General features: G+C 38.4%; 2 protein-coding genes across 2 annotated transcripts in view; one reads left to right on the forward strand and one right to left on the reverse strand.

Annotated features, from left to right (window-relative positions):
• The first annotated feature begins 139 nt into the window (after nt 1-139).
• On the forward strand, nt 140-4,576 carry LOC101858753. The gene is made up of 5 exons (XM_005089275.3): nt 140-228; nt 978-1,077; nt 1,905-2,141; nt 2,493-2,677; nt 4,402-4,576. Exons 1-5 carry the CDS (start codon nt 226-228, stop codon nt 4,462-4,464), a joined length of 588 nt encoding a protein of 195 aa, XP_005089332.1. The 5' UTR covers nt 140-225; the 3' UTR covers nt 4,465-4,576.
• A 7,272-nt stretch (nt 4,577-11,848) lies between these two features.
• The window catches only part of LOC101858981, an 11,189-nt gene continuing 7,844 nt past the window's right edge, over nt 11,849-15,193 (reverse strand). Inside the window, exon 2 of the mRNA XM_005089276.3 lies at nt 11,849-13,858. Within this exon, the coding sequence (XP_005089333.1) occupies nt 12,648-13,808 (1,161 nt within the window). The 5' untranslated portion in view covers nt 13,809-13,858 and the 3' untranslated portion in view covers nt 11,849-12,647. The remainder of the gene's footprint in view (nt 13,859-15,193) is intronic.

Below are 15,193 nucleotides of genomic sequence, written 5' to 3' on the forward strand. Positions count from 1 at the left end.
ATATTATTATAATATTTAACTGTATCTCTATTTCTCTCAAGCGAGAACACGCAAACTGGTTTCCGACGAATTGGAACATTACATTAGATTCAAAACTGTTTTAAACTGCGGAAACTGCAGCAATCAGCCGGAAGTCTGTCCCATATCTGGTCTCCATTGTAAACAAAAATGCTTGAACCTGCTTATCTTGTCGCCTGAAATAAATTATTTTTATGATTTTATGTGATGGTTAGTTCCTCGACTGTCTAGTGTAATTGTGCAGGGAAAAGAGACGTCATCCCATAATTTGTGGGTCAAGCAAATGGTTGGAAGGGAAATGGGGATGAACTAGAACTAGATCTAGGTACCTAGTGGACACGTATCTATTTTTATGAAAATGAGAATGGTTTAATTGTTGCCCATATCATATAGAATCTAGATCTAGATCTAGATCTAGATCTATGCCATGCTACGTCATCAGTTATCATGCTTTATTATTTATATTTTTATGGTTACCTTGACTCAATTGGTTTGTAGTGTTAAAGATTTGACTCTTATCTCATTTAGTTTTAGTAAGTTTAACAACACTTTTAACGCAATACAATAACTTATAAGGTCATTTAAGAACTGAAATTTAGAGAGAACTACACTTTTAGCACAATACAATAACTTATAAGGTCATTTAAGAACTGAAATTTAGAGAGTCGTGTTGCAAGAGAGTGCAAACACAAAAAAGATGGAGGAGATAAAGATGCTAGACATATGATGGGAAACGAACCACATCAGTCGAGCGTCTATGCGACCGCCCTCTCAAGTATCTCCGTCTGTTAGTTGGGATGCTCTATCACTGTTCAGCCAGATGAGTTAATGGCCCTGATCCAATAACTGAATCGTGTTGGCAGAGAGAAAACATTTTTCTTGTTTTTAAGTCACAGTTATGTTTTCAGTTTTTTAACACAGACCTGTAAACATGTTCGTCTTCTTTAACTTTTACCCAGGGCAATGCAAATGGTCCGGCCAGAGCAGCTGCTTCTAACCCTGCACAGCAAGGTGGACACAGAGGGGCTCGGCAGACAGACGACTATGCCTATGCCACATGTATATATTTATATATTTAATAACTTTTTCCTCTGTTGGCTTGTATAATATTTGAGTAAGAACTTTAGTGTCTTTCCAGTATATATAATTGAATGCATGTATTGCCTGTCCCATCAGTCATTTTTTAGCAGCATTTTAATTAATATTACTTGTTGGTATTAACATTATATAATTATGGTAATATTACTTACATTACATTGTGGGACCCTGTTAGGCTTTGGTAATAATAATAATAATAATAATATCCAGAAAGCTTAAGACTGTTAAAATAATAAAACAGGTCATGCTTACTGTGGTCAAATCTAACAAATATACAAGAATATAGTGGGGCTCATATGCTTCAAACCTAATAGTATTTCTAAAGTAAGATATATCGCAGTGTTTACTTTATTTCTTTGCTCATTTTGACTATTTTTGTGGACCCATGCACACACCTCAGCATGACTTCTTTTATCCTTTCGCACACCAAACCCTCATAACATCAGTGTGCAGCATGTGGTGGTTAAAGTCTAGCAATAGCAGTTGACCTGAGGGAGCTAGGGCTCAGTTAATCTTTTTACAGTTACTAAAGACTAATTTTTGCAGGTCTCAGATTATTCTTCAGTAAAAGTACTACATAATGCTTTATACAGTCAGACCTCAAAATGGACAAGTGATTTGTTTTCTTCATTTTGTGATCAGTTTTCAACAATGAGCGACTGTCTTAGACAATTTTGACTGTATATATTTAAAAATACCTTTTGAATGGAACTGTATACAACTAAAATAATCCTCAGTATATATCTTCAAATGTTGATAATGTTTGTTGTGTATTTTTATTTCTTCAGTTTCAACAAGACAGCGGCAAGCATTGCAAAGACGCTACCAGACTTATGACCGCCATGAAAATCAGGGAATTCCTTTAGACGTTTGTCTGGCCATGCCAGAGTTTGCTGGAAACAAACTCATCACCATCCTCATCCATGACTACCTGGACCCCAACACGGGACGCCTGCATCTACAAGATTTCATCAAATTCTGTCTGTTTTTAAGTCCATACACAAGTCCCGAAGAGAAAAAGAAAGGCAAGTTGAAAGCTAAGTGCTTGTCAATCTGAATTGATTGAACTCTAGCTATTTTTTGCCATTTACTCAAGCTTTGTAAATTTGGGGTCATTTTAAAATTTCATAGGTACTGAGCAGATTAAAAGATAGGCTAAAATATTCAGAATTAATACTATTAATAGATATATATGTTCAAGGTATTTTAAATGTTCTCCACAGTGCTACTGCTGTCATTACTGTTCATCTGTGGTCTCTTATGAAAAGCTTCACATTGTCCCAGAAGTAACTGACTGTAGCAATGCTTCTAATTTTGCTTCTTTTTAACTCCGACTTTTGCTTATAGCCAGAAATGTCCTTGATCTTTTCCTGTAGCACTATTTGAGTCCTTCAATGTGTACGGAACCGACACTTTCACACATGACGAGATCTTCCGACTGTACAAGGTTCTCCTTGGACACGTGGTCAGCGACGATCACATCCTGGCCTTAACCTTCCAGACATTACGACATCCCAGCTTGAGAAAACAAGGACAGATAACCAAGGACGAATTCTTTAAAGTAAGAGACATTGGAAATCTGCTCCACATTTTTCAGACTAAAGGCCAGCTGAGTATGTATTCATTATTTGAGTTTGAGCTAACCAGTACAGCAAACTTTGCATATTTTCCTAACTCAGACTCAGCAAAACCTCAGGCTCAGTGAAACAAAAAGTCAAACTTCACTAATTCATTAGATGTGAGGCTTACTGTACTAGCACTCAGAGGTCTCAATCATGAAGGCGGGCCTACATGTTTCTAAGAAGTGGCTGTCATAGCTTTGAGTAGAGAGAACTGCATGGACGCAACATTTTGTGCTGAGGAAAAGCAAGACTGACTCTGTGCAAGGGTATTGTGTATACATGTATATGTGTGCACTGGTACATTTTGTGTTTGTGTGTGTGTGTGAGTGCGCGTAATTCTTAACAGTAATTGAAACGCTTTTTTAAAGCATGCATCACAATGTAACATGCATCATGCACACTCACACTTTATTATAATTTTTGTTCTACCTACTACCACTATGTGGTACAGTGGAACTCGGATTCAACGAGGTCACCGGGCCTGACCTAAAATCTCGTTGAATCCGAGTGTTCGTTATAGCAAACATGAGGTTTTGTGTAGATAATTACAGGCATTGAGCAAGTAATGTATAAAGAGCAGTCACAAGTACATGTAGTGCCTGAAATGCCTGCATATTATGAGCTGTGTAAAAAAAAAGACCCAATTCGTTCAAATGCTCAAGCCTGAGTCATCTCGATTGTTTCCCAAAAAGTTGTGTTGTTGTGTAGAGCCGAGCATACGGCAACTTTTGATTCCATAGACCAGCGCACAATTCATTATGTAGATCTACGTCAAGACTAGCTTATTATTGTAAAAGTGATCAGTTGGCGAGGGGGGAAAAAATACTCTGAGACGTTTGTATCTGCGGCTTTCAACGTCCAGACCGCTAGTGCCTCCAATCCCCGACACGTACACACTGCCACTCGTGTGCAGGCTGCCTATCCGACCCCGACACACACCAGAGTAGACACGTGCCCGTGTCAATAACGCTTGTGTTGGTATGAAAAAAGGCCGCCGATTGGTCGCATGCAATTGACTAAGTGAATAATGCTACACGATGCAAGTGCAATGGATGGTTTCCGGGAATATATAAAGTTCGTTCTGGGAGAAAAACGAGCGAAGCCACATCTGTGGGGGCTGTTCACCCTGGAAGCGACCTCGTTGAATCCGAGCTCGCTGATTTAAGTGCTCGTTGAATCCAGGTTATGATTTTAAAGAAGAAAAAATACGGAGAATCTATCTCATCTCGTTGAATCCAAGTTCTCGTTGAATCCGAGTTCCACTGTACAGGTCTGGGACACAATAGGTTACTTACACAGTTGTCTAAAGCTACTCAGACTTATATGTGTGCAGATCTTGGCCTACTGTCAGTCTCAGCTATTCACTTCATTCTTCATGTTCATAGTACAATTGGGCACAGATAACACAAACAAAGTATACCCAAAATCAAGGAAAGCTCATACAATTTGTCATTCCCCGACAAATATCTCTTTAACTTTTCATTATCAGTTAACCTGAATTATGGATATATATGCCAATCACATTTGTCAATTCCAGACGTGTTTGAGTTATCTATATGCCTGACTGTATGGAAGTATTGGAAGAGTGAACAGTTCATGTTTGAAAAACTTTCCATTAGATTATCATATTTAGGGGAACTACATTTTCTGTTGTCTTTTCCAGATGATTCCGGACACAGAGATGGAAGAGAAACTGACGGTGTGCTTCAACATTCCAGCTAGTTAGCCAGTTTGAGTTTGAGTGAAGAGAAGCACATAGACACACTAACAATAATTAATTTTAAGGTAGGAGAAAAGCAAGATGAATAGATGGATACCAGTACTACTAAAGGAAAAAATAGGACATACCACTGGTGCTCTCCAACCATCGTTCAGTTAACAATTGTGATGTTACTTTTACCAGACATATGGTCGCTTTAAATTTCATGCACAAGGGGGTTATCCCGAGAAAAGGTGTTTTGAGAAAATCGAAGGTAAAGTTTTGGCCCCTTGTTCAGTTTCTTTAAAAGACAAGGAGAGTTTTCTCTATAACCGAACAAATATACAAACCAATTAAACCAAACTTCTCCTACAGGTAGGGCAATTCCCACTTTTGGTGTAGGTTAAGGTTTCTGGAAAACCCCGAAGTCTGGGTTAGGTCGCTTGTCCTTAAAAGAGACCATATATTTTGCTCTGAGTGCATATTATACCTTGTGAGAAGGGTGGTATTGACAGCTAACACAAACACACACACTTATACACTCGTGCACACACACACATCTTATGCAACATGGAAGGGGTGGTATAGACAGTTTATAAAGAGTATTGATAATTTCTTATATATATTTTAATCCAGTGGCTCATAGCCAGTAACAAACTCCATTATTATAACAACTGAAGTAAATGTCCTGCAAAAATTACATATAATATATACCGTTTAGCACACACATAGAGCAAAATTGGTGGGATGCAAAAATCTTTTCATTATGCACAAATTATGCTTTATACCTGGCTCATGCGTGCTAGATCTATATTAGGGGAGATAGACAAAGCTGGAAAATTGGGCCAAAATGTTTACATGAGTTATGCCCCATATGCCATGCCATGATATACATGTGCATTGGGCTCATAGTCAGTTAAACATTGTGCAGATTTGGGTTGTTGTTTTTTACCTTGATCTTTTATCCATCTCTGCAATGATTAGCCATTTTTACTTGATCAAGAAGTTTTTCTGCTTCTTTTGTTCCACCATGGTCCACTCTCAATGACAACTTCACCTAGACCTAACTTTGCAGAACACCGCAAGCTGTTGCCTAATGTGTAACCTGCGTAGAAGAGGAAGTGCACTGACATGTCTGGGGACAATACAGGATATAATGCCTTTATGTGACAGAAGACTGGCCACGCATCTGAAGTGTGCAGGCTAAATTTACAGCCGTATACCAGTGTGGTTCAAGTGACTGTGATGTATATACACAATACACACATCCTTTGCCTATACTACTACCCTTGACTTAAATTAAATACATATAGAGAGGCCATTGACTTACACTAGACTCATACTATGCCACCTGTCTCTCTCTCTCTCATCATCAACATCTGTGGTGTAGCAGTGAGTTAGGCATAATCGCTGTTGTATGAAGGAGACCCGAGTTCGATTCCTGAAGTGGGATAGTTTTAATCCAGTATTTCAGTCTTTCTGCTGGGATAATGTATCACTCTCAGCCTAGGTTGACCCTGATAAGCAGGATCAAAGCCCGCCTCCCCAATGATGATAAATTGTGTCGATGGGGGTATAAAAACACCTACTTTTAACTCTCATCATGGCTTCTTTAGTAAATGAAATTTGCATGTTTTGAATACAAAGTTCAATATATATAGATCTACCAGTATAAAAAAGAAAAAAATTTGGAACCTAAAAATCTGTTCTCTGTGTGCATTTTTCGCTGTGTCCGTGTTCACTATGTGCATGCCAGACTGTATAATATAATATATAGTGCATGTCAATCTCAGGTGATCAATATTATTATTAATATTATTATTATGTTTATTGTTATTATTACCATACATAAATCTTCTCCTACGTATGTCCCCAATGCCCACATTGTATTTCGTCTCTTTTCCTTCATTTTGACATTATGCACGTATAAGTGATTCAACTACTTCAAGCTTTCAAAAAGCAAACCCACGACCCAAGCTGTGATAAAATGTAAACCAATGGAAATAAACATCTCTGAATATGATAGTTTGGAGTCACAGAGACGATTGTGTTGTCCCTTGTGTTCTTGAAAGGTTGGTGTAGTGTCACACTTGTCGCTCAAACGAGCAGCCAAGGTGTACAGCTCAGCTGTGAGACTCCCCTGATTTTCACGACACAGCATCTCCACACTGCAGAAATTGTAGCACAGCATGACTGCTTCAAGTGAGTGCTTCTCGTGTCAGACTTATTACATTAGAGAAGAAAAGATTTAAGAAGAAGTTAGAACTGGATTCATCCACTGAACATAGAACAAAAAGGATCATTTGAGGCATTTATAATATATAAAAGTACTGTTTGAATCATCTGCAGGATAGCAAATCCCAGGGCTTCAATTATTTTCAAATGTCCATTAGGTTCTACTTTTAATTTGTTGCTTGGCAAGACGCATGATAGTTTTCCTTTCCTGAACACGTAATAATAAATATGGGATTCAATAGCTTCGATACCACCAAATGTGCTAGGACCAGTAGTAGTATACATCATTTCACTGCTTTGGTCAATACCATGTCATTACAACATGTAATAGAGTTCAATATTAAACCGAGTGTCATGGTTCCGCTAAAATGTGTAGCAACTGGTAAAAAGGCTGCCTGTAATATTCAGCTTTGTCACCATATGATGATGTACTACTTATAACTATCTTGCTAGCCCAAGTGTACGGCAAGGGTAACACAAGTGGTGAAGGTGTTTGATTCAAGAGTAACAACAACAAGAGGAGAAATCCAACACTGTTTGTTTGAGTTTCAGTGAAGAGATGCTCATGGACACAAATTTTATAATAATATTTCAAGGAAAAAATAAGACCAACAGAAACAGAAGAGGAAAAGAAAAAAGTAAGAAGTACAAGTGGTACCCTCTAACAACCTGCTCAGCACTGTTTATACTTCATTTTCTTCCCTCAAGATGATAGCTAATTTTGAAGACTGCACCTGTGATTCAAACCCTGTCTCTCATATGTAATACCCTGTCCCTGTGGTTTTATGCACCCCGCATAATTTAGCAAAATTTGATCTTTTTTTGTGTGCATAGTTTCTTATTATTTTTCTTTTTCATTCTTTGTTAAAATTAACAGAATCGCATAATTTCACATTTTTGGGCTCAATTTGCATAATTTCAGAATTTTTTAGGCATAAAACAACTGGGACAGAAAATCATCTCCCACTTTGCAACTTTGTTTGTCTGTTATTTCATCTGAGTGAAAATTACAGAGACCACTAAATATTGTTCTCAGAAATTTGGATTGCAAAGAAAAATGTGTCACAGTGTTGTCGAATCAGGCGCTCGTCAAATATAGGTATCATATTAAAGCCAGTCCATTCTCCTTGCTTTTGAAGTAACAAAATATCAATTTATCTTGGATACAAGTCAGGATATTGGTGATTTAAGGATGTGGGGACAGCCTGGTTTCAGAGGTAAAATTAGCGAGAAAATGGCCACCACAAGTTTACTTATTTCCTTCACTTGAGTTTGAGAGTCCCTGGAAACTGACAATTTACATCTTCTATGTCTTTAATTAACGTTGTTCAGTAAAATCAACACAGAAATGTGTTCTTTACTGGGCATGAAAGGTGTTGAGCCAAAAAACAAAAATTCGATAAAAATTCCCAAATCTGCAGAAAAATGCCAGTTTCTTGATTTTCAATCATTGTTTTGACAAGCGCCTGATTTCACCACACTGCCTCACAAATGATAATTACACAACCCACATCTGTTGTGTAACAATTACTAAATTTCTTTACCTTGTTCAACCTAGACAACAGTTTATTATTATACTCAAAAGAGGGTCAGCAAATTTTACTGAGTATCACCGTTTGTCTGATGAGACACTCAGCTCGGGTCCCCCCTGCACGGTGAAAATGATCAAACTTTTCTTACTATGATTTTCACAAAAATACAAAAAAGAAGGGCAATAAACCAACACCATATGCCTTAGAAAAAGAAAAAAAACTAATACCATGCAATCGCAGCTTTTTGAAAAAGGCAAAAGTTTACTGAAAGTCATAGGACGATATGGCTTATCAACAAAAGATGGCAAACACAGGTCACTTTCTTACTTAAAGAAAACAGATATGAATCTCCTAAATGTAAAATTACTGAAAGTATTTTTTAAAATTGTATTATATTCATTGTAAATGTACATATGTATTGAGATCTTTAGATACTAGTTAAACACTCTTTTGACATTTATTGTGGACCTCTTCCAGACCCTCTCTCACTCCCTGAAAAAATCTCACAGATATAAAACTTGTAAGCTCAACAACAAAATCAGGGTTCAAGAAAACAGTGTAAACTCTATCTAGATTTACCCCTCACACCAAACATTCTCAACCGAGAATCTTTGCTCACACTATTCCAGCAGGCTATTTCTAGCCCTCACTACCCTTTGACTCAGATAATACTGGAGTCCTTATTGATGCCTCACGTCCAGCCAATACCGATTTTGTCTGCTTGAACAGATAATAAATTACAGTAAAAATATGCAACAGGTTATGAGGTGGGCAGCATCCTGTGAGGGAAATATACGCAATTGAGGCTGGGGAATGAAAACTTGAGAGGGAACAACAGTGAAATACGGGTAACTCAAATTCGTCGGGTATTGGAAATAATGTTCGAGATTTCCGTAATTCGTCATGTCCATGAAAGCCCCAACAAATACAAAGAAATAGAGAGAAAATCAAAATACTAGATAGATTTAAAAAACCCATTAAAACAATTAACATGGTTAGCTCCTCTTATGAAGGTGTTCACGGTGTGAAAGCAAGTTGAAGAAGATGAATGAAAGTGGAAAGCAGAAATCTCATGTGTGCACAGCCGACTCTTATGTCATTCCTTTCCTCTCATTTCATTGGCTTGCAGAAAGTTACGCTTCTTGCCATCAACACCGCGCGGGTCCCACAACATGATTGCACGCAAGGCGAGCCAGTCATGCAGTGCGGTTAGCATCACTCCACAACCCCCCTTCCCCACCCCCACCCCCCCTTGCTGCAGTAGTGAGACAAGGACCATAATTACTTTGGCTGTAACAATAACAAAGAAACATCTACCAACAGGCAGAAAGACTGTAAAGCCGGGTCTTTAGTTGAGAATGAGAAGAGGATTCGTTCAAGATTTGAGTTTTGCATGTTCCGAGTGTTTGCGAACTCTGTGGAGTCAATACAAAGAAAACATAGAGACTGAAGAAACGGGACCAAGCATTATGTTCGAGATACCAAAGAATTCATGACTTTCCTGTTTGAGATTCTTGGACTCAACTGTATATGACTGGGGCTGTAAAGGTAAATGAGTGGTCAAATACAACATCTAATTTTACGTGCTCGCCATGTGGTTTAAAAGACACAGCAAGATCTTAACGTATATGAGAAATAGATCATTTAAAAGATAGAAAGAAAAGAAAAAAATGAGTTGGGCCCACACGTATTCTTATTTTCAACATTACAAATAATGTTGAAAAAAATTAATGCTTCAGTAACAACACCACAAAAAAGATCATACCTCAGAGAAAAAGGACATTGACCCATACTTACAAGGTAAAATACAAGTTATATGACAAATTTGGTCAAATTGGATATTTTTTTAAAAATACTATAAAAGTTTTAAAAAATAAAATCTGTTATAAAATATCATGCCTATATATATTCAAGGATGGATGAAAGCAATGAAAGTTACCATCTAGCAGTCATAAAAGCAGTGCATGTAATTTAATCTATAACAAGTCTACTCTCAAGTCAACTATGGGGGTGTCATGTGACTTCACTCCTGATTATTTTATGACGTCACAATTTAAGGATGGGTTGCGTTCTAGAAGTCATAGGACATTGTATAGAATCTAGGCGTAATGCCATTTTAAACACTGTAATACCATATAAGATTCAGGACCTCAGAATTTAACATCCATCTCTGATAAAACTAAACCAAATGGGTGGTTGAGTCTTAAAAACTCTCCAAAACAACCTTAAGTCAGAATAATCTGTAGGGGATCCGAACCACGGTTATCCGCTCTGCAGTCCAGCACGATACCAACTGAGCCAACAGCTGTTCGAAGGAAACAAAGTGATTCACAAAGGAAAACATGTTTCTACATCTTTATGCACTGTAAAAAACTGCTTTGTGAAAATTTTCAGAGTGTAACTTCTGGCTATTTACTATTCTGAAAAATCAACTTGCTGGACGAAAGTTTGAATGCATTTGGGATCTAGCAAGAGTTATCAATTCAGAGCTGAGAAGCATAACTGTAACAGAATCTGACTACATGTACCAAAGTGCCAAATGACAGATATTTGAGTACATTGTACTAATATATGCATTCGTATATTAATATTATTAAACAACTTCTATTGAAACTTATACTCTTCTCACAGGTTTGTTTTGTGTTTGAGTAGAAAGAAGCACATCGACACAGTAAAGGTCATTTAGTGCTGGGAAAAAGTAAGACGGACAGACAGAAACAACAGAGGTCAAGTAAAGAAGTAGGATCTACCAGTGGCACCCTTCAACCACCCGCTTTCTCACAGTCTGCTATCATATCTTTGAAGAGGATTTGGAAGACAGGGATATCTCACTTTGAACAAAGCTGAGGATTTTCAATTCAAATGTGAAGTCAGTCCTGTTGTATGGATGTGAGACATGGAACGCATCTCAGACTTGCATAAAGAGGATCCACGTTTTCTTGAACAAGTGTCTAATAAAGTTACTGAGGACCAGCTGGACAGACAGGGTCACCAACAAGGAAGTGTTAGGGAAAACATGACAAATCTCGGTCAGAGATGAGGTAGGAAGAAGGTGGTGGAGATGGATTGGACATACTCTCAGGACGTCAGGCAGCTGCATAACCAAGAAAGTGCTGGATTGGAATCCACAGGGTAAAAGATCAATCTAGGAAGACTGCTAGGAATCTGTAGAAGAATCACAGAAATTGATGTGCAGAAAAGTGGGAAGACATAGAATAACATCAAGAGGCTATCCCAGGATAGTGAAAAATGGAAAATGTTTGTTTGTGGCCTATAACCTGACGCAGGGTGAAAAAGGCAATGATGATGATGACTACATGTCATAATATTGCATTGACTGTAGGCCTACTATGTTTATAGAATATACGGAAATAACAATCAAGGCAAGTGTGCCCGTTGCCAGGGTCAGCTGACTCTCTCAAGACATAATACAGTCAATGGCTTGTAGTAGAAAAGTATAAACTTCAATAGCAGTTGTTTAATACGAGTGCATTTTAGTGGGATACAAACACATTATACACATGTGCACATGTACACATAAGAGTGAGCCAACAAGACACACACACACACACACACACACACACACACAAACACACGTACCAGACACACATACACACACACACAAACACTAACATAAACCCACACACACACATACCAGACACACATACACATATGCACACACACGCACACACATGAACATGCACACAAACACGTATGATATAAACATGCAAGCACACAGAGTGATACATACACACACACACTGTAACATTAAAGTATTCATTAATTCCAGTCAGTGGAAACTCAAAACAACTCTCTTCAATGGCCCTGGGATGGGCAGTTCAAAGACATTTCCCATGTGCAGCTTGCAGGATCTCCAAATAGCCTTTGAACAACATCTCTGCAGTGACCATGGTTCTTGGGTCTCCATCCTATACTCCTCAAGGACCGATTCATACATTTTGTCTTCCAGAAAGTGAATGTTTCCCAATTCTTGAAGCTCATTATTGTTTTCAGTAGCAACTTTCAGCTTTTCAAACGTGTCCACAAATTCCTGATATGCCAGAATAAGTGACCTCTGGCTCATGAACTTCATGATATACTTAAAGTGTTTCAAGTCTTTCTCTGAGAAAATGTGCATTACTGGGCTGAGTTCTGCATTGGAAAGAGGGAGTGTCCATACAGAAAATGGAAGAACGTTCAGTGCATAATGAACATTTGTGTTCAATGTCGGAATGTGCCAATTCCCTCTCGCATCAGCGTCAACACCATACCGAAGCAATAAGCGTAAAATTGGGTAACTTGTGAAACATGTTGCTCTGGTAGAGGTTAAGACATGCAAGGCCGTTCCTTCATGATAAGATCCTTTAAGAGTGTCATCGTAAAAAGATTTTTCATTGAATTTACCACAATAAGCCAAATCCAAACCATGTCGAAGTAGAATTTCTATGCACTGTATACATACTGATCAATTGGATCTGTTGAAGAAGTATCTTCTACGTCCCGTTTGAGTAGAGGAAGAGTGCACAGCAAACAGTGGACAGCACTAGAGTAAGGCCGCCTTCCAAATGCTGTGCTCTGCTCAGGGTCTCTCAGCTTTTCCTCAATCAAAATCTCATCTACGTTGGGATCAGCACCAGCACTGACCAGCACCAAAAGAGCAGCAATAAGGTAGGGTGCACATTCATCCACAGAACAACCGCCAGGATAATGGCTCAACAAACTATACAGAGGGAATGTCCGCGAAGGCCTACAGGCATTAACATTTTGATTGTGCCGTAACAGCACTGACGTAATCTCCACCATGGCTTCATACTGGTTTGGAGTCCGGCAACTTCTGTAGGAGTAGAGCACATGGAACAAGTTCATACCCTGGAAAGCCTTCTTCACATCTTGGGAGCCTCCCTCCCGTAGAACTACATCAATACACTCAGGTACACCCATCCTCATCGCAGACTCCAGTGCCTCTTTCTTGTCACTGTGTTCTTGCAACAAAAGTCTGAGAGCGTTGGGGGAATTTACTTGACAAGCAATCGTCAAGTAAGAAGTTGGCGCCATTGTTGAGTTTGATTTTCGTCGATGTTCAGATGATGAGTTCTGAACTTGCCAAAAATCAAGAATGAGACGGACACACTGTATGTTACCAAATAATGCAGCGATGTCAACAGGTGTGAGTTTTTTACTTTTCTCAGCCTCTTGTAATTCTGGAGCTTGCTGATGGAGTTTTGATTTAATGGCACAAGAGTAGACACTCCAGTCTAAAACAACTGCTTCATGTTGAAACTTCATATCTTGAATTATTGTGGAAATGAAAGTTCTGTATCCAAGGCAAGCTACTAAGTGTAGGTAAGGCCAAATACGGGGTTCATAAGGGGGTTTAAAGAGCCCTCGGTTCAACAAATGGACAAGCGCGATGACATTGTTTTCTAAGATACAATGGTGGAGCAAGTCAAGGCCATTGCCATCTTTCCACTGCACTATTGCTTGTGACTGACACTTCAAAATCCGTGTCTTGAGATTCTGACTTTCAAAGTGCAGTTGTATTGCCTCAAGAAGTAGAGAAATGTTGTGCCTCTGATCCGGGGTTACAGCATGGTTAGTAGACATGACGAGATCTCTAAATCCACATTCTATGGCAACTTTTGTCCTACTGAACTCTGAAAAAGATGAAAAGAATTAAAATAAATTTTAATAGTAAATCAAACAATATCAAAAACAGCACTTAATGTCATTTTGAACAAAAACATGAAGGCCGGTTTACTACTTAGCGGATCCACAGTGGTGTAGTTGCTGGCTGACTTGACCCTAAGGTGAGGTCAAACTTCGGTCACATCTACCTCACACCAGCATGCACTCTGCCAAACTGATGTGTGCCTTCCTGTAAAGCTGTGTTTTACACCCATGAAGCAGACATCTTTCATATCATGGTTGTGAAAATCAGTCTAAAAACTTAAAACATTAAAGTAGAGAGAAGGTGTACTTTCCGAAAATATAATTCATGTAAGGCCTACATAAAAAGTAAATGAAAGTGTGGCACAAGAAGAGAAGCAGATTACCTTGGAGCAAGAGGTTTTATTATCATGTACAAACCCACAGTGAAATTAAAACTGAAAACAAACAATGGAGTTTTCTGATCTTAACTCCCTAGGACACTGCAGTAAAACAGAATATGAGAGCCTTTAAAATGATTACGGATAATATCATATGTCTCTAGTCTGTCGAGGAAGGAGCATATGGGACCCAGGCAACTCCAAAAATGATTTAGTTCAGTTCTGAAGGCTAAGATGTGCAAGTGAAGAACATATAACCTTCTCTGTCTAGGAATCACCAGTCGAACTGTCACGTTAAATGCCCATAAAAGGTAGTGGGTGAGTTTAACGGAACTTGCAAAAAAATAATTAGGTCATAACTAAAATTGAGTGCCAAATATTAAATAAAAAAGGAGGGATAGGGACAATAGATGTTTGATAAGAAAGAAGAAGCAAATCACTAACATTGAGTGCCAAATATTAAATAAAAAAGGAGGGATAGGGACAATAGATGTTTGATAAGAAAGAAGAAGCAAATCACACCATACCACCTGCCAACACCCGCATAAGTACACCAAAAAATAAGTCCTGTTGCTTAGGTTAGGCTACATTAATAGCCAGTATACATCTCCTCTTTTCAAATTCTGGGAGAAATTTCAAATGATCCACCTGATATCAGAGGCATTTCTATACATGAATAAAAGATGTGGTACCTCATATTGTATGGCTATGTGTTATATGATATTATTAGTTCATGTTCTCTGAACGTTATGTAGTGTACCCCATATTATTTCTTGTTATGTCGTACCTGTATCATTCATTGTCCCTATTAATCCGTGTTCACAGATGAAGTCATCATCTACCGTTTATAAAATAATAAATGAACTACACTGAGAAGTCTTTCTTCATGATGATTTCATCGCTTTGAGAGCAGCCACACAAGCGTTCTTCATGACGGTGTCA

Source organism: Aplysia californica, unplaced genomic scaffold (assembly GCF_000002075.1).
Source record: "Aplysia californica isolate F4 #8 unplaced genomic scaffold, AplCal3.0 scaffold00004, whole genome shotgun sequence".
Taxonomy (NCBI): Eukaryota; Metazoa; Mollusca; class Gastropoda; order Aplysiida; family Aplysiidae; genus Aplysia; species Aplysia californica.